The 19,703-nt window shown below is 34.4% G+C and overlaps 1 protein-coding gene across 2 annotated transcripts in view; it reads right to left on the bottom strand.

Annotated features, from left to right (window-relative positions):
• Window positions 1-19,703, bottom strand: part of CACNA2D1 (calcium voltage-gated channel auxiliary subunit alpha2delta 1) — a 368,301-nt gene that overhangs the window by 146,957 nt on the left and 201,641 nt on the right. For both annotated transcript variants that reach the window (XM_039723786.1, XM_039723787.1), the window contains exon 6: window positions 6,737-6,866. In XM_039723786.1, the coding sequence (XP_039579720.1) occupies window positions 6,737-6,866 (130 nt within the window). The remainder of the gene's footprint in view (window positions 1-6,736; window positions 6,867-19,703) is intronic.

The raw sequence follows: 19,703 nt of genomic DNA, 5'->3' as shown, positions 1-19,703 counted from the left end.
TTAAGACAATGCAAGTCTAGAACAGTACCTGGAATTATAACAGAAGTGTTTTTTATTTTGGATTTGCTACTATTTCTTTTCCCCTTAAGAACTTTATGTCACATTTAACAATTAGTTAGTCTTGGATAAACTTTCCAGGCCACAATAGATTTACAAATATTCATCTTGAGAGTATGCTGTTATATAATTTTTGTAATGCATCATTATTAGGCAGATTGCTTTAAATTTACATTGAGAATTCCTTACCACATCTGTATTTTCAAAGTAGCATATACCTAACCAGTTTAGTCTTTCAGAGGAAAAATTTACCTTTGGCTACAAAAAAGTCTTTCCTTATTCTAGCTTATTATCTTAAATTTTGATAACTTTAGGCAGAAGTCATGGTCAGCTTGATGTTAAGTGATTATGCTAGACCATCCATCCAATTAAACTAATGGTACTAATCCCAGTACCAAAATACAAATGCCTTCTTGCAATGGAAGATACTGTTCAAGTTGTTTGGTCTTCTGGATTGCGACAGAAACAAGCTTTTTCATCAAGTTAGAAAAGCTATTTCTTTTTGCTGATTATTCAAATAAGAATTTAATTCAGGGAGCTTTAGCAATCTACCTGGGGGGAAAATAACCAACTGTAATTGTCAGAGCATAAAAAACACTACTGACCCTAGAGTTCTTTACTTAAGCTTCTGCACTGGTATTTTCCTTTCTGGTTTAATATTGAACCAACCAGGCAGTACTTAGGGACTTAGCTGCAACTAACATTTGCTTTATAGTTACCCCAAGCCATAGTCTTTGGTATTTAAGACAGGCTGACACTGAAATTCATTTAAAGGTCTAATTCACTCATTACATGTTTTCACAAATAACTCCCTGATGAACAAAAAAAAAAAAGTCTGAAATTACAGTAATCTCACATGCTGAGATTCCTGCTATCTGCACAAGACATACATAATATCTATTTCCAAATTTAAAGGTGTGAACACACACAAAATCAGACTTTAAACAATAATTTTTCAATCTCCAGTGTAATAAGTCTGCACTATTCATTTATCTATTACAATAGACCAAGAGAATACCTTCAGTTTGTCAGCTATCACAAAAAATATATCAAGAGCTCTAATCTTAAAATATCCTGAACTAATTTAAGTAATACAAGTGTCTTGGCTCTCTGTAATTGCTATTTAAATGAAATAGAAAAAAAAAAAGCCCACAACCATTTTATTGTCTTTAGATAATTGAAGGAATGTGGATGTAGCACATCAAAATATTTACACAACTCTTTATCTATATCTGGATTCCTTAATAAATCTTATTTTTTATCCACACATAAGAACTTCAATGAATAAATCATAACACACTTTTTCCTAGTTTATTTAATTTGGGGGTTTCTTTTGGAGAGGTAATATTTTCATACTCATTGTTTTATTTCCCAGTATTTTTGAGGGTTTTATTCACAGAATCATAGAATGGACTGAGTAAGAAGGGATCTGAAAGATTATCTACTTCCAACATTCCTGCCATGTGCTGGAACTCCTTCCACTAGACTGCTGTTCCCAAATGGTATATTTTTTTTCTTTTCAAGCTCTTAGCTTGAGATACACAGAAACTGTACAACATTTTAAAAATTCACCAAGGAAATGATATTCTGGTCAAGATAAAAAAAATCACTGTAGCATCCAACTTTTTTTTTTAATTATTTCTAAAATTTTTATGTTCCTTGAGTGATATATTGGAGTACTAGAATGTCAAAATACTTTATCCATAACTAATCATTTACATATATGATGCACCACTAGAAAGACAAAATTTATGTCCACTGCCAAACTTGACATCAAATAATATATAACAAATACAAGACTTCAGACAAAAGAAAAATTTTGACTGCCATGAAAGGGGGATATGAAGCAACAGTATTTATATTTTATTGTTACTAAGGTATATGGACCATCAATTACTTGTAACTCAATATTTATGCTTTGTTTGATGGCTTTGGAGAAGGGAAGCCCTTTTTTGTAGCTGGTTGCTGTCCAAATATATTCAAAGCTATGTTGTCATGTTCACGAAACATTACTCTCAACCTGACACTTTAATCAGCTCTTCCATGCTTATCAAGTAGTGAGTGACACGTGGAAGCACTTTTTCTGATTTAAAGGGAGTAAAGGAATAACCACACAGAAAAAAGCAAACCTGGTTTGTGTGCTTTGCCCTACACCTCACCTCAAACCATAACACCAGTGCAGACATTCACCTGCAGGAATCACCGCAGGAATCACTGCAGCAGAAGGGGAGAGTGGATCCCAGACAGCCAGGGCATGTGGTGTATCCACTGGGAAGATTAACCTTGCCAACGATTTCCCCTTACTTCTGGCCTGCAGCTCCCATATTCTGCTTAGGGATAAGCAGGGTACAGTTTTAATGAGGATTTAGAAACAAGACTTCAGCTATTATTAATAGGAGATGCATGACTAATTCCTAGTGCATGTGTTAGAAAGAGGACCTGAGGGTCCGTTCTGTTTTCAGCTGCAGATTGATTCTATTTCAAAACCTAAATGGGCCTCTTGAAAAATACTGAATTTAAAGTCTGATCTGGTTCTATTTTATTGGGATTGCCTTCTTTCTTCAATCCTCAGAAACAGGAAGTAAATTAACTCCTTAGACTTTCTCCTGTCTCTGCATAGGTTTTGGCACAAGATTCAGGAAAATGAAAAAAAAAAATAAATAAAAAGACCTGAGCAACTTTCATAATACTTCTTTCTACAATCAAATAACTCACAAAGTAATAACCTGGATGTAGTAAATGGATATTTTTGTTATAATGTATCTCATATTTTTATGGTGAAATAAAAGGAACTACTTCACAAGAAGCTCATTTATGTATTTCAAACAAAGCAAATCACTAGGTACGTAGGAAGAAAAAGATATTATTTTATAGACCACACTAGATTTTATGTATGTTGCGAACCATTACAGAATTATTAGACAGATCAGTTTCCCAATTTCAAAAATATAAGTGGACAGAAATTCATTATTTGATTCAATTTTAAAAATCATTAATAATCATAAGTAATAACTACAATAGGAATGAAACATTAATAGAAAACATTTTAATGGATAGCATATTGATTATTTTAAAGGTCTCTTCCAACCCTAATGATTCTGTGATGCTATGGTTAAGAGCCAAATTCCTAGTTTCATACAGAAAATAATTAATTACATGAAAAAGTGTGATTGACCGGCCCAAGTGAAAATCCTGATCACATATGGCTCTAACAGTAATTGTCCCTCTCCCCTAGAGACAACAATGTGCTTCTGCAAGAGGCAAGGGAAGTGAAAACCAATCTCAGGGTGGAATAGGCAAGTCAAATATCTGGTTATTGAAAACTGTTCTGTGAGATTCAAAGAGCAATTCTTTGTTTCTCTTGGCCACCTGCAAAGCATATACAATAAAGGAGAAAAAATGAAATCTGCTTGCCAAGGCATAATTCAGTCAAAAAAATTGGCTTCCAAACTGTAAAACTTTGGAACCAGGTCTCTCTTCCACTGATTCTCAGAAGGATTCATTGTAATGCCTGTGTGGCAAATGCTTCCAAGCAGATTGGGATTTGTACAAAGAATTGAAATACCATTTTCAAATGTACAACTGCTCCCCGTTATAGTGGACACTGAAACCTCACAAGAAATGACAGGTTAGCTCCCATGGACAGGCAGAAAAATGACAACAGTATTCAAGATGCATTATCTGTCTTTCTAGGGTTGTAAAAATTGCTTGTAGATCATAATGTGAAAAGAACAACACTAAATGCTACTTTTGGAAGTCTGTTGGTGAATGATTACCTCACAATTGCTCACTTGTGTTTCAGATGACACATGAACTTTGTAACTATAAAATAGAACCTGGTGAACATTTTGTATTTATTGATATGAAATCTGTCACTTTTAGGTATTCTCAAGCTGTTCTCTGAAAATTCCATCTGTAACAAAAAGTTACCCAGAAACACAACAACGTGATTTTTCTGACATAGAATTACAGACTTCCTGGTAATTTTCTAGACTTTCACTATTCTGGTAATTATTATAAAAACCAGACCCAAAGAATCACAAACCATATATGTTGCACATGCACATACATTTCTCTGTCCTGAAATGTACATTTCTTTCTGCTATTATCATTTTATTAGATACTAAAGTTGTACCTTTCCTGTGGAAATCATAATCTGTCTTCCTTTTCAACTGTATGGGCTGTACAGTGACATTACATAGTATACATTTTTTAAGGGATATGTGTCCTCAGGAATTCCATTTAAAGTGTTGAATTCAACACAACAAGAAAACATTTTCTGTACTGCTATGATGACAATCTTATACCAAAGCTCACATGGTATTTATAAATATATAAATAAATATTATATTTATAGATATAAATAAATAATTGGAGTCTAGTTTTTCCAACATTTTAACAGTGAAGTATCAATTCCCTTACAAAAAGTAAAAAAAAAAAAATGCAATGACCTGTCACTTCTCTGTAATCCTGCAATTAAGGTGCACTTTAGCACTTATTAAAGTCAGAATCCCAGAATAATCCTTTAGGTCTGTCAGTCAAGCTCACCATATAAGAATACGAGCTACTATGATTCTTTCCCCCATCATACTGACATTTCCATTTTCATCCCTGTGCCATTTATGGAAGCTGCACGCAACTGTGGCCATGAATTTTAAAAAGCTCAGGTCACACTAGGGTCTCTTTCCTCTTGATGAGACTTTAAAAGAGGAAAAAGACTGGATCCTTGAAATTAGGACCTTAAATTTAAAAAAAAAAAATCAAAACTTAAAAATACAAATCCTATTTAATTTTTCTTCCTGCCATTTAAAGAAATTTGCAGCTCTTTTGAATCCTGAAATGCCTTTTTGTTGTATAAAGATTTTTGCTTTTTGATGAGCACAGGGACTTATTTCCATCTTGAAAGATAAATGCTTAGTTTTGAAATACAATTAAAGAATCCTCATCTGTATATACACACACACACACATATATATATATTATTTCTTGCATATTTTAGAAAGACTGTGTAAATTCTCTGCCACTCTGTTACTGCAATTCTAGAAACGTAGTGGATGAAATATTGGTACTACCAGTTCACACAGCATGTTATTTCCCTAAACTGTACCAGCTCATAAGATACTTAAAAATGTTTTCAGAACCCATCTCTGCCTGAGGCCAAACACAGTGTAAAGAAGAGCTGTCAAGAATTGTTTGTATTAAATGTGAACAGCACAGAGAAAGAATGGATCAAAAAATCAGAATATGCAAGAGTTTTGTTTCACTTATAGTTACATTTGTGTAACTCAGATCCAATCCTAATGGATCTCTTTAACTGCAGCACCTACCAAATTCATAAAATTAATCATATCCCTAATACAACACATCTATGAAGTAACACTGAAAGAAGTACAGGTGACAATAATAACAAACCTGAACCAAAAATGGAGACAAACATTTTTTTAAGAAGGGAAAACAAATAATGAGCTTAGAGTTAAAAGATAAAATCACTTTGTTCACATGCTACTTACAGCCTTCATAAATATCTGTTGGTATGTGGACTGCTGCATGTTGGTAAGATGTTTGCCGTCGGAAAACAGGATCGTCTTCAAATACTGGTCTGATTCTCTGGCTGCCAGATTCAGTTTCATTCTTTTCAGGCTTTTTAAAGAAAAACATGTAAAGGGCAAAATATTAAAAAAGTGGGCTAAAAGCAATGGCACTCACATTGTCTCTTTTTACATTAAAAATCATAGCTTTTCTTTCATTGCTAACATTTGGTGTTTCTGTATAAACACAATTAGTTTCTCCAGGTCAAGGAATATTTGTGTATAGTTTGCTTTCAGTTTTGATTTAGCCAATGCCTACAATGCAATGAAGACCTGCAAAAGAAAAGTATGAGCCTAAACACCTTAGACACTTAAATTTCACAACTGCATTTCATAACTGGAATTTTTATATCTATGCACAAGGCCAATTATTTACCTTCTATTACATGTAATAATTTGCACTAAGACTTAAATATTACTTTTTTTTTTTTTACTTCTGCAGATTATGTCACATACCACAAATCTAAAAATGATACCACCCAGATACATTGCATAAACAGATTTTTCAGAAACAGTGGTGTATGTGCAGACAAAACAAGGAAATTAAGCCTTTCTGAAATTTCTGATTAAATTAGTTTTTGGGTTTTTTTTCACTGATTTATTTTAAGCATGTCAGTGAAATCCTAGGTACTGGCTACATCTGTCAGAGGGACCAGTTCACACAGCATGTTATTTCCCTAAACTGTACCAGCTCATAAGATACTTAAAAATGTTTTCAGAACCCATCTCTGCCTGAGGCCAAACACAGTGTAAAGAAGAGCTGTCAAGAATTGTTTGTATTAAATGTGAACAGCACAGAGAAAGAATGGATCAAAAAATCAGAATATGCAAGAGTTTTGTTTCACTTATAGTTACATTTGTGTAACTCAGATCCAATCCTAATGGATCTCTTTAACTGCAGCACCTACCAAATTCATAAAATTAATCATATCCCTAATACAACACATCTATGAAGTAACACTGAAAGAAGTACAGGTGACAATAATAACAAACCTGAACCAAAAATGGAGACAAACATTTTTTTAAGAAGGGAAAACAAATAATGAGCTTAGAGTTAAAAGATAAAATCACTTTGTTCACATGCTACTTACAGCCTTCATAAATATCTGTTGGTATGTGGACTGCTGCATGTTGGTAAGATGTTTGCCGTCGGAAAACAGGATCGTCTTCAAATACTGGTCTGATTCTCTGGCTGCCAGATTCAGTTTCATTCTTTTCAGGCTTTTTAAAGAAAAACATGTAAAGGGCAAAATATTAAAAAAGTGGGCTAAAAACAATGGCACTCACATTGTCTCTTTTTACATTAAAAATCATAGCTTTTCTTTCATTGCTAACATTTGGTGTTTCTGTATAAACACAATTAGTTTCTCCAGGTCAAGGAATGTTTGTGTATAGTTTGCTTTCAGTTTTGATTTAGCCAATGCCTACAATGCAATGAAGACCTGCAAAAGAAAAGTATGAGCCTAAACACCTTAGACACTTAAATTTCACAACTGCATTTCATAACTGGAATTTTTATATCTATGCACAAGGCCAATTATTTACCTTCTATTACATGTAATAATTTGCACTAAGACTTAAATATTACTTTTTTTTTTTACTTCTGCAGATTATGTCACATATCACAAATCTAAAAATGATACTACCCATATACATTGTATAAACAGATTTTTCAGAAACAGTGGTGTATGTGCAGACAAAACAAGGAAATTAAGCCTTTCTGAAATTTCTGATTAAATTAGTTTTTGGGTTTTTTTTCACTGATTTATTTTAAGCATGTCAGTGAAATCCTAGGTACTGGCTACATCTGTCAGAGGGGAAAGGTCCCTAAACACTCAGGTGCTCACCATCACATGTCTGATTTGGGTTCCAATCCTCTCTCACCTGTGTATAGTTTGCTTTCAGTTTTGATTTAGCCAATGCCTACAATGCAATGAAGACCTGCAAAAGAAAAGTATGAGCCTAAACACCTTAGACACTTAAATTTCACAACTGCATTTCATAACTGGAATTTTTATATCTATGCACAAGGCCAATTATTTACCTTCTATTACATGTAATAATTTGCACTAAGACTTAAATATTACTTTTTTTTTTTACTTCTGCAGATTATGTCACATATCACAAATCTAAAAATGATACTACCCATATACATTGTATAAACAGATTTTTCAGAAACAGTGGTGTATATGCAGACAAAACAAGGAAATTAAGCCTTTTTGAAATTTCTGATTGAATTAGTTGGTTTTTTTGTGTTTTTTTTTTCACTGATTTATTTTAAGCACGTCAGTGAAATCCTAGGTACTGGCTACATCTGTCAGAGGGGAAAGTCCCCTCTAAACACTCAGGTGCTCACCATCACATGTCTGATTTGGGTTCCAATCCTCTCTCACCTGTCTGCAGCCTGATACACATTTCTTGATTCCTTCCAATTCAATCAGTCAGTTTGTACTAGTTCTAAAACATTTTGAAAAGCGGAGAATTTTTCTAACTCAGCTGCAAAACCTGCATGAATTGTGGAATGAAGGAGGTGGTGAAGGCCAAAGAAGAGGTCGGAGTGTCTTCACCTGTTTCAGCTGCAGCTGGAACAGGAGGCCCCATGCCATGGGTCAGCTGCCACTTAAAACAATAATACAGCAACTATGATACTGAATGATTACTCAGGCTGGCCTTTGGAGGCAAATAAAAGGATATTTTTAACACTATAGAGTCATCAGTTTTTGCAAATGTGCCATGCTTGATAAATAGTGCTGACAATGAAGCACCTGATGGTCAGCTGGGCAAGTGTGTGCTGAGGCCATTCTGTTTATTATCCTCTATCAAAGTATAAACAGATAAATTTTAGCTTATCCACAATGCCATGTAATGAAACTGCCTATGTTGTCTGATCTGCTTCACCTCAACTTTACAGAACAATGCCATTCTAAGTATAGATTCAAATGCTAACTGAAGTAAGCAGCAAAAATCTGGGTGGGTTTTAAAGAACTGGTTTCCTTTGGAAATACAAAGGGCAGAACTCATCTAACCAGGAACACCCACCAATTTCAACAACCCAGCAGTGTTGTGCTCATCACTGCAGGCTGCCTTCAGAGTGAATGAAGAGGAATGGGAATGTTTAGAGTGCAATTCATCTTATCCTAATTAGACACCTATTTCCCCATGACATGAATCATGCTTTAGAAGTGCCTCCTACTTTTGATTGATTGTAGAAGTAGCTCTATTGTAAATCACCTAGATGTGGAAGTCAGCAATACAGCTGCCTAGAATTAGGTGAGATGAATCTCACAAGTCCACTAAACATCCAGAAGAAAAGAAGCTGGGTACTCATTTTGACTACGTTTATGCAGCATAGCTACTACATCTTATGCTGACGAGGTCAATTTGTTGTAAAGTATTTAACCCCATTGTGGGAAGGGGTAAGAGTTTGGGAAGGGACATAGCCAGCACAGCTGACCCAAGATGATCAAAGAAATACTCCTTTCTAATGATGTCATGCTAAATATTACAAGTTCAGAGAAATGAACAGAGAGGGGATATTTTGAAGGTGGAGTATTTCTGGAGCAACTGCTGTGTGTCCTAAGATCCTACACAAAGTGTTTGGACATTGCCTGCTGGTGGGAAGTAAAGAATAAATGTTTTTTATTTCCACTGCTTCATTGTTTGGACTTTGCTTTCCTTTATTAAACCATCTTTATCTCAATCCATTAATCTTTTATGGTCTTATTTTCTCACTGCTGGAAAGGCGGTGGTACAGGAGAATGTGACACACAGCTTTGTGGGCAACCGGCAGCCAGACAAGGCTCACAAGCATTATAACTTACTTTGAAGGGTGCAGACTAAAGCCAGAATCAGTAACAGCTTATGCATTGAATGATTTGAAATGACACAGCATTATGACAGCTTCAGACAATGTAATTTGGTTCAATGTTTCATAGATTTTTGTTGTGTTGTTTGCTTGGGTGTTTTATTGCTTCTATATTATCCCACAGTTTGTTTTTTTTTCATGCCCCAAAACTGGCATGCAAAACATTACACAAATTCTGGAGTTCTTTTCATAACTTATCTTTTAGCTTCGAGTTACTCAAAGTAATGACTTTGTCTAATTATGCAAATGTAATCCCAATAGTCAATCATTCATGTGGCAAAACCTCCCTTCTGTTGGAAAGTCATTTGATTATAAAAAACCCCAACATTCTAACACTCTTATTTTTAAAAATTAGTAGCAACAACTACAAAACCTCAAGGCTTTCACAGTACACTTCAGAAAAGAATTTGGTCTCATGGGGCCACGTAACCACACTAAAATACCAGAATGAGTGAATGTCAAGGATTTCTTTCAACTAAATTTCCACAAGAAATATTTGGGAGGGAATGTGTATGGTAAAAGAGAAAGGGAATGGACTGACTAGTCAAAGGTCATCAAAGTTCAGCTTCTGGCCCTACAAAGCAGTCCCAAGAATCACACATTGTTTCATACAGTCCATCTTAGCAGGTCTTGCATAGAAGTTTTTGTACTACAATATATTTAGATTTTTGCTTGAAATTCCTGAAGCAACACAAATAAAATGATCATGTTTCTTCTAACTGATATTGCAATTTCATTCCAATTAATAAATACAATGTTTCAGTCCTTCCATTCACTCATATGCTCTGAAAGAAGCTTCATGTCTACTGCCAAAATATGATTACACCTTGTTGAAATTGAAACCACTTAATTAAGTGAGAGATGAATGCCTTAAAATTAAAAAAAAAAATCTACTCGCATTTCTAATAGCACACACTCAGGTCCCCCTGAAAAAGACTGACTGAGTCTGTTGCTATTCCCACTGATATTCCATGATACCCAACCAAAAAAACATTAATCTAAAAACTCTTCCCAACTTCATTAATGCAGGACTTATAACTACATAAAGTAATGTAGATCCTTTCACACTGCTCTTGTTGACCTTTGTGGGAGAATTTTGTAATGTACAGTACTGACACTGAAACAACACATCAATCTGCCCAAAAACCAAAGACAGAAAATTACAAAATCCTTTAAAATCTCGAAGTGACCCTCACATAGGAACAATTTGTTCTGTGAATCTAAAGGTGTCTGAACTAGTTCTGTACACAACAGCTAAGTATCAGAACAATTATTGGCAAATTAGTGCCAAACTCCTCCTGACAAGAAAGAAAAAAATTATACTATAGTGGATTCTTCTAGAGAAAACAAATCTATTTAGTTTTAATTTGCAAATTTTTGAATTTCAAGTAGCTTAAATCTGAAAAATATTTTTAAAAAAAGAAAAAGGAAAACCAGGAATGATTAAAATGGAAAACCTCAATGTTATTAATTATTTTAATCTTGCATTTCAATGAAAAGCCTGACAGATTGTGGTGTCAGTTGGTACAGTTTTATACCCAGTTAAACTTTGTTCTCAGAAAAGTAGCAAAACACATATTTTGATGGAAAATGATCCAGCATGTGAATATAATTAAAACTCAACTCCAACCAATTTCTCTCTCAACTCAGGAGCTGAAATGCAATCAATACTGGCACAGAAAAATCCCACAGGAGACAGTGGCTGAAGATTAATTTTCTATCTGTTCAAACCTGGACTTCACTTATTGCATTACAGTGTTACCTACCACTGACAGTCAGCAAAATAACTCACTCATTTCACTGCAATGAATTTCCAGACCAATTTCTTCCTCCCTTGAGAGGTAGATAAAATTAATTTCTCTTTTCAGTTCACATTTGTGCCATTTTAAGGCTTTTTTTTTTTCTTTTTTGGTAATAAACAAAGTCGGTTTTTTTTTCATGTGTCTACCATTGACCATCAGGATAAAAGAAAATTTATATAGCAGCTAAAACACAAGAAATGAGGTTTTTTTTCAGCTATTCTTTGTGATTATATCTAAATATTTCTTGGCACAATGTCCAATAAACTGGAGGGTACCTTCTGCATCTTTTTATAAGCCAAGTACACAGCAGAAATAATGCAACTTCTCACTAGAGGGCTTTCGGAACATAAATTAATGTATCTACATGAGTTAACTGGAAGCTTTATGCCAAGAAGTTTTACTGAAAGATTTGTCTAAAAAAGAAACCATCCATTAAAAAAAAATTGATAATTTCAAGAAATTGTGACATAGTCTAGCTGCCCATTTCACTGCAGCCAAACTTATCCTGATTCCTTTCCACAGCATTCAGTTACTTTCCATCATCACAGCTGTAAGAAGATGAGTGGATTTTCTATCTCTACTAATAAATTTTCATTTAGTTGAAAAAATACTGGTTATTGTGGAAATGAGAAGGCTTTTCCATTAGTATAAAAATTATTTTTGATTTTTGCAGATGTTGAAAATTCACAGCCATAAAGCTGACAATATTTACAAAAAAACCCAAAAAACCAAAATGTCAGCGAAACATAAAAAACTCACCATGAAACTGAAGCAATCTTCAGTAGTTTTCTGAAAGCAGATTCTTTTCAGGAACAATTTACAAGTTGCTCAAAGCATCATAACACATTTAGCATCATGATGAAAGAATAAAAGTAGATTTCTTTCAGTTCCTGAACTGATATGCAGCCATTAACAATGACACCTGCCTGCTTTCATATTTATGGAAAACAGAAAGGAATTGGTTGCTAGTATTTTCCATTGCCTTCATATCCAGGGACTGTGTTCTGCACAAAACCTCTCTCTCCCTGCTACCACCCTTTTAAAGAATGAATGTAGAGATGGAATTATAGTCGTTGTAAATAATAGATACCCACATTTCTTCCTCAGTGATTCCTTCTTGTCTTGCAGAATTCTGGAAGTTTTATATTTTCATCTCTAGCTTTCAGCCTGGCTTTTATTTCTGTATATCTGCTTAAATTTCTAAATGTAAATTTTCAAACAATTAAGGCTCACTTATTTTAATTATCTCCCAGATCTACTCTGTACAAATGAAACTGTCACATACAAAATAAGCACAGAATTTCTCCTATGCTCAGTTCTGTACTCTTTTATTCTTTTTCTGTTTTAGTTAGTTGTGCTGTTGTCCTGGTTTTTTTCCCTCCCTGAGGAAAGTAATCCAGTAGAACCACACAAAAAAACCCTCTGAAAATGCTTGTGGCCCCACTAAAAAGTTAAAGCTGGACCTAACAGAGAGAGTAAAATGGGACATTGCTTGAAGCACACAGCTCAGCAAATGCCTGCAGCAAGCAAGGGCTGGGGACAGCTCTTCTGAGGATTAGGAGTTAATTTTGAAGAGCAGCTAGAATGCATTTCTAATAGCCACAGCACTTTTACTGCATTTTACATAATGTAATGAGAGCATTGCCTTCTGATAACATTTTTTATTTCCTTTCCACTTGCTGTGATCTTCCAGCTGTAGGAAGACTGCCGAGTGCATTCAGGTGGTTGTGATGGAACTGTGGAGAGTTTATTTTGTTTTCACACTGTGTCAGTGGGGAACTCTGGTCTTTCCTTTGGCACATGATGATTTTAAGTGACATCCTTCTGTCTACTCTTAGGGACAAAACAATTAAAAGACTTACAAATAAAACAAAAAAAACAGTTGGCTAAGAAGAACCAAAATATTTTTCTGTTATACAACAGGGAGGTGTTAATAATATATACATATACATATTCACATATATAAATATTAGAAAATATATATTTTTAAAATATAAGTAGGGTCTGGGTAGCTTCAGAAAGGGAAGTAGGAGGGAATTTAGTAAGGAAATAATTTGTATTTGCATCTGTCATTCTCATTCTCAATTATATTTAATACAGATAAGAGTTGCTTTCAGTGTTTTCAATATTTCCATACACTTCTAATGGTTCCGTTGGTTACTCTAAGTCAGTAATAAAACAAATGGAACTCTAGATTGAATACTGATATTGGAAAGAAACTGAATTCTTATATAGAAGTAATTTAATTTCCAGCATTCTGCTTACTGTGTAATGACAGTATGTACCAAATACAAAGTCAAAATAATTTAAAAGTATTTATTTGCCTCTTAAGCTATTTTTTATAATGTAACTTCTGTCTACGATAATTTCTACACAGCTACCTACAGGCTTGTCCATGTCTACTGTACACAAAACTATATGATGTTTTTTGGATGGTGCAAAATCATGTGGGGAGGTTATACATTGATTTATCTGATTTTTATGGTTCACAGCTCCTGACAAGAACTTAGATATACACAAAATTATTATCTATCTCAAACATAATATTGCTTTATTTTTATTTGTATTTTGACTTATTCACAGAATTCAATGTATGATGAATTTGGTTTCATGAATAAATGAATCCTTGAAATTAATTGATCAAATGTAAAGACCTGGGACTTTGGGGAGAGACTTTTTTAGCAGGGTCTTTTGATACAAGACAAAGGGTAATAGTTTACAACTAAAAGAGTGTAGATTCAGACATCATATAAGGAAGAAGTATTGAGAGATGAGAGTGGTTAAACACTGGGAAAGGTTGCCCAGAGAAGTGGTAGATGCCTCCATCTATGGAAACATTCAGGGTCAGGTTGGTTTGGTCTCTGAGCAACCTGATCTAGTTGATGATGTCCCTGCTTATTGCACGGGCTTGGAGTAGATGGACTTTAAACGTTCCTTCCAATCAAATTTATTTTATGATCCTGTGAAAATATTGTGCCATTTTAATGAATTGTATTCCAGATAAACAGGTGAAAACATTTGGGTTTTCCCAATTCTTCAGAGTGAAGGATTTTCAAAATAAAAATGCAAGCTTCTGGAAGTCCTCTTTTGTTTAAAAGAGTTGACATTACATCTATGATAGTGCCTTAAATAACATAATTCAGGCAATTATATATTGCTATAATTTTCTTAATTTCTGAAAAAAGGAATATTTATATGGTATTATTCTCAATAAGCTAAAAAAAAACTGTTAAAAGATTGTAATAAAGGAATTAGTGATTTTTTTAACTGTTACATATTATATGTGACCTTCACTGCAAATCTACACAGAGTCTACTGTAGTAATATCAGTATGCAAAAATTCATTTCTGTCCTGTCCTATTTTCTCTTGAGCTACAATGACAGGTAAAATGAAATGTGTATTTAAATATTTAAGCACATAAGAAATGTAAGACTTATTTATCTTCCTAAAAATAAATGTTACTTCCTCACCCTGAGGTCCTTGAAAACCTCTCCAATCCCCAGAGTGCTTCAGGGATGGTGGAGAGCTGCCTCATAATGGCATCAGCAGGCCTGGATCCATCTCATCTGCTGCCCTGGACACACTTATGTTTGAACAGCCTTAGAGGTCTCTAATTCTATCTCTTCCATTCTTGAAGGTTCAGGCAACATCTCCCCATCCCTCCTCGGTGATATATCCTGATCATGAGATTGGGAATCCTGTGTGTAATTCCATCTGAATGTCCCAGCCCAGTCCTCTTCCACACGGGGTGATGGTCTGGGAAAACTTAGGGCTTTGTGACCAAGGTGTTCACTAAGAGTGATCTTCCTGCCTGCCCTTAAATAATCAGGTGCTGCACAGATCTGCCTACTTCAGCACTGACTGTAACAGTGGCTTGAGATAAGATAATATCATTAAACAACCATGGGAATACAGGATCATATTAGAAGAAAAGCAAATCTCTCTTTAACTGATTGAAATGCTAGTAGAAGTTCAGAAAAAAACCCAGTTAATTATTAAACAAACAAACAAAAAACATCCTTTAAATGTCATAGCCTCCTTCACTGATCTTCCACATCCCGTGAGTGTACACAAACATATGTAATAAAATAAAAATTTCCATTGTTGACAAAAGTCCTGTAAAATACTTAGTCATCTAAATTTCAATACCAAAATGCACTCTAGAGAATTTAGATTTTTCATACATCACCCAATTAAATTTCAAACCAGGAACTGTTCTTCTCTTATTGGAATAAATTACCCAGTCTACCTTTTGCTATCCCCACATCTGATTAAAGATCATATCCCTGGAGAACAAGAACTGTTAAATCATCTTAATGCTTCATTGGGAATTAGTTATGATACCAACTGAATGTGAACATTTAATTAATTAGATTTTTTCATCTGATGCAGTCGTCTTTGCCATGCTTTGCTAAGCCACCAACTGATCCTGTTTCACAGTTCATTCTTATCTTTGGTCATACTGGCTAGGTCCAGATTTTGTACATCCTGCAGCATACTAATTTGTTATGGCTCCTTCTTCTTAATTTGTACCATCTTCTGTGTCAATAACAACATAAATAACAGCACAAACCTGCTCTGAGAAGTAGGTTGGACTACATGACCTCCAGAAGGCCTCCTAATCTATTTGCTTTTCCACTAATGGGGCTTAAAACACTACGTAAACATCACACACTAATTCACGGTGACAGAATTTAATGCAGCGTTTCACTAATTAAATGACAGCTGTATCTAGGTAGACAAAGGCTGCAGGTAACACTAAAGCATGCTAAAACACAGGTCCATGACCTATGGACCAGAGACTTTCCCTGCAGACTAAATACCATTCCACAATTTAAGTAAAATGCCATAAGACCGTGTAAGACTATTTATACAACTTTTTAAAATGCTAGTATGGTGAACTCCTAACAGTGCAATAATGCAGAAGAATATCATTCACAGAAACTAAGGGAAGTTTAAGAAAGATAATCTGCCGAAGTAAAGAATAATATCAGAAGAAAGCCAACAAAACAACAAAGAAAAAGAAAGTGCCACCAAAAGAAAGAAGACACAAGTCAACCTGTAGATTTTGAAAGAGTTTTTAAAATGTCAGCAAATTAAAATACTTAAGTAAAAGGTCAGCTGAAGTTTGTGTTTCAAAGCTTTTAGGTCTGGGCAACGTGATTTCCCACTGGATTAAAATTGATTTTCAATATACACCATAAAGAGAACTGCAATAATACCTTTAACACCCTGTTTTACACACCAACACTAAAAACTCTGTAAAATTTCAACTCTGTTGATGATAATAGATATGATTGTCTCCTTCAATCTGTTTTTTTTCCCCACCTGTTCTCCAAAAAAACAAAAGGGACAGAACATGTTCAGAATGGCTACATGGAAGGGCCAGGGAATGTGATCTGGCCCTTTGCAGATTGCATCAGCTGGTTCAGAAATGCTCCTGTTTGCAGTCAGGGCAGGGCAGGAACAGGACCTGCATTTCATCACCTACACTGCACTACACACCACATGACCACAGAGAACTCCCTTTTGAATATTATAATATTGTAAGTGGTTCTTTCCAGGACTCTTCATCTGACTTGGAATTTTCAAAGCCTACCTCCACATTCCATCAGTCATATGAAAACATCACACTCAGTCATTTGTTTTGTTTTGTACAACTTAACAACTTGACCCACGCATTTCAAAGCAAGACATCAGAACACTCATAAAACACTGGGATCTGGCAACAAAGTGCTTGCTGAAAATCACTGCCTCAAATGCTGTAAACGTCCTGTGACAAGTTCAGATTTTGCTCCTGCTTTTATTTACCAATAAACAATTATGTTGCATTCACTGCAATTGTTATCACTCATGCATTTGATATCAATAGGAAATCTCCTGAAGCAAGAAATCTTCCATTAAACTGATGAATCACCAGCTTTAGGGCTGAATTCTGATCTTTGATGTGGCACAAACTCAGCCTCTATGGGGAGACTTCAAGCACTGCTCTTTTGTGCAAATTTGCCTTCAAGGTAGGACTCTCTGCATTAAGAACAGTCTCATCTTTTTTAGGATACTGGCAACTACAGTTATCACTCTTGCCATTATTATTTCATAACTGTTTCACAGATAGGTAGGAGATAGCTTTGGGGCAGTCATTTATTTCATTATCATGTATTTTTCATTTCAAGCTTGAACATATATTCATTTGGGAGAAGGGAAGACTTGCACAAATTTGAATGAAGGAATATAAACCTGACACCTACTTTTTAAATCATAATACTAGAAAAAAAAAAGAAAATTAAAAAAAAAGTAAGAACCTCTGCTTCCTAGATCACTATAATTGCAATAGGAAGCTCAGAGAATGCCTTTTTTCCCCTGTGGGTTGTCCTCAAGCTTGCCTGTAAGATCTTGAAATAGAAAGACCTGAATGTTTCCCAGTGATACTTCATAAAAGGAACACGTTCCCCTTTAAACAATGCAAAAAAGTCTTGGTACTAAAGCAGACAAAGTCAATCATGCTCTCACTATCAGTTCCAATGGATACCATCGAATGGCATCCAAATCACTCTGTCAGATAACACAGGATTCCTGATATGAGAGAGAAATAAGTTCAGCAAGAACACTCAAATTTTTTTTCCTAAAAAGTTTAGAAGCCAAAATACCAAGAAATTACTAAAATTAGTAAGTCCTCTGGTATATAAAGAAATGTGAAAAACAGATGAAAGATAAAAACATAAAAATATGGTTTTCCTGCTTACTTGCTGCTTCCCATACATGAAAGATAAAATCCTGTGCATTGTCTTGTAACAGAATTCATTTCAATAACAGAACTTTCACTACAGAAGAAGTGTGCATTTTGGCCAGAAAATCTATTTTTATTATACACCGCAATGCACAACAAACAACACTCTACAATACAAAAAAATTAAATATCTTTTTAAAAAGATAAAATATGGATCTACCTTTTAATGGAAGTTCATTTAAAAACACGTTCATTCAAATTAAACTATTTCAACATATGTACTAAAGTATGTTCTATGCTATCTAGAATATAGGATGTTATAAAATCTGTGAATATACTGCATATTTGGGAAGCACAGGAAAGAGGCTTGGAATACTCTCAGCAACCAAGAAGTACAACTAGGGAGTTCCTTCAGAAAATTGAATGAGTAAGGGAGTCTGTGTGAATATATCAAATTTTCTGTCCTCATTCATAAAATGTTAAGTTTATTAAAGGCTTCAAGTATTAATTCCAAGCAATACATTCCAGTACCAAAAGCTATAGGCTCGCTTTCAATATATATATATATATATATATAATGAAAATGATCTATTTCATAAAGAATTACTCTGAGCTTAATGTAAGACTATGTGATAGTTTTTTCTTGAAAAAAAATTGAAACAAATTGTTGGGTAACATGAGGACTAAGTGAGTAATACCATGTGAAGTGCCCTTGGATGTCAGTAGTTAAGGTTAATAATCCCTCCAAATAATGGGAGGTAAGATGATAATTTTGCTAAGAAAATAATAGCTAGTAGATAAATAGGATTTCTACTTCAGCAACCCACCGAGGACACATGCAGCTTAACTTCTGAGTGGAAAATATGGATTGCAAAAAGTTATATTCAAAGACACAGTAATGTTATGTTTAAATATATTATTCCTACGTTGTACCTTCATACTCTTCATAACCACTGCATTATACTTGGACTCCTGTAGAGCTGCAGAAGACAGAGGCTTTCCTTTTGACAAGTTATAAATATTGTCCTGCTGTGCAATGCTTTACAGGGTTGAGGGTAATTGTGTGAAGCTTAAAAACACACTGGTAACATGACCTCCAGACCCTATGAGATTAACACAGAAAGAAAAAGAACAAGCTATGCTAAGTAGGAATGGTCCAAACTTTATTTACATTTTATAAAAGACAACAAAAAATTGTAGACATTTAATAGATTTATATCTTCTGTGGGCTTATTAAAAGTGATTTACACCATTAAAAAAAAAAAGTAATCATGCTTCCCACATTTCTGTTTCTTTCTATGTTGTGGATCTTTGTTCTAAACCAAGCAGGTTTACTCCTGCTTAGCCTCATCACCTGAATTTTGCCCAACATGTGTATATCACACTTTGTTTCAAGTAGCTGTAGACACCATTTAAAAAATAGACTCAAAAATTGAAATATGAATAGAATACATTTGATTTTTTTTTCCTAAAAAGTTTAGAAGCCAAAATACCAAGAAATTACTAAAATTAGTAAGTCCTCTGGTATATAAAGAAATGTGAAAAACAGATGAAAGATAAAAACATAAAAATATGGTTTTCCTGCTTACTTGCTGCTTCCCATACATGAAAGATAAAATCCTGTGCATTGTCTTGTAACAGAATTCATTTCAATAACAGAACT

The sequence above is a fragment of the Passer montanus genome, unplaced genomic scaffold, assembly GCF_014805655.1.
Source record: "Passer montanus isolate IOZ18808 unplaced genomic scaffold, ASM1480565v1 scaffold50, whole genome shotgun sequence".
NCBI classification, from domain to species: domain Eukaryota; kingdom Metazoa; phylum Chordata; class Aves; order Passeriformes; family Passeridae; genus Passer; species Passer montanus.
Note: the sequence above shows the minus strand (reverse complement) of the source record. Positions and strands in the feature narration are given on the sequence as shown.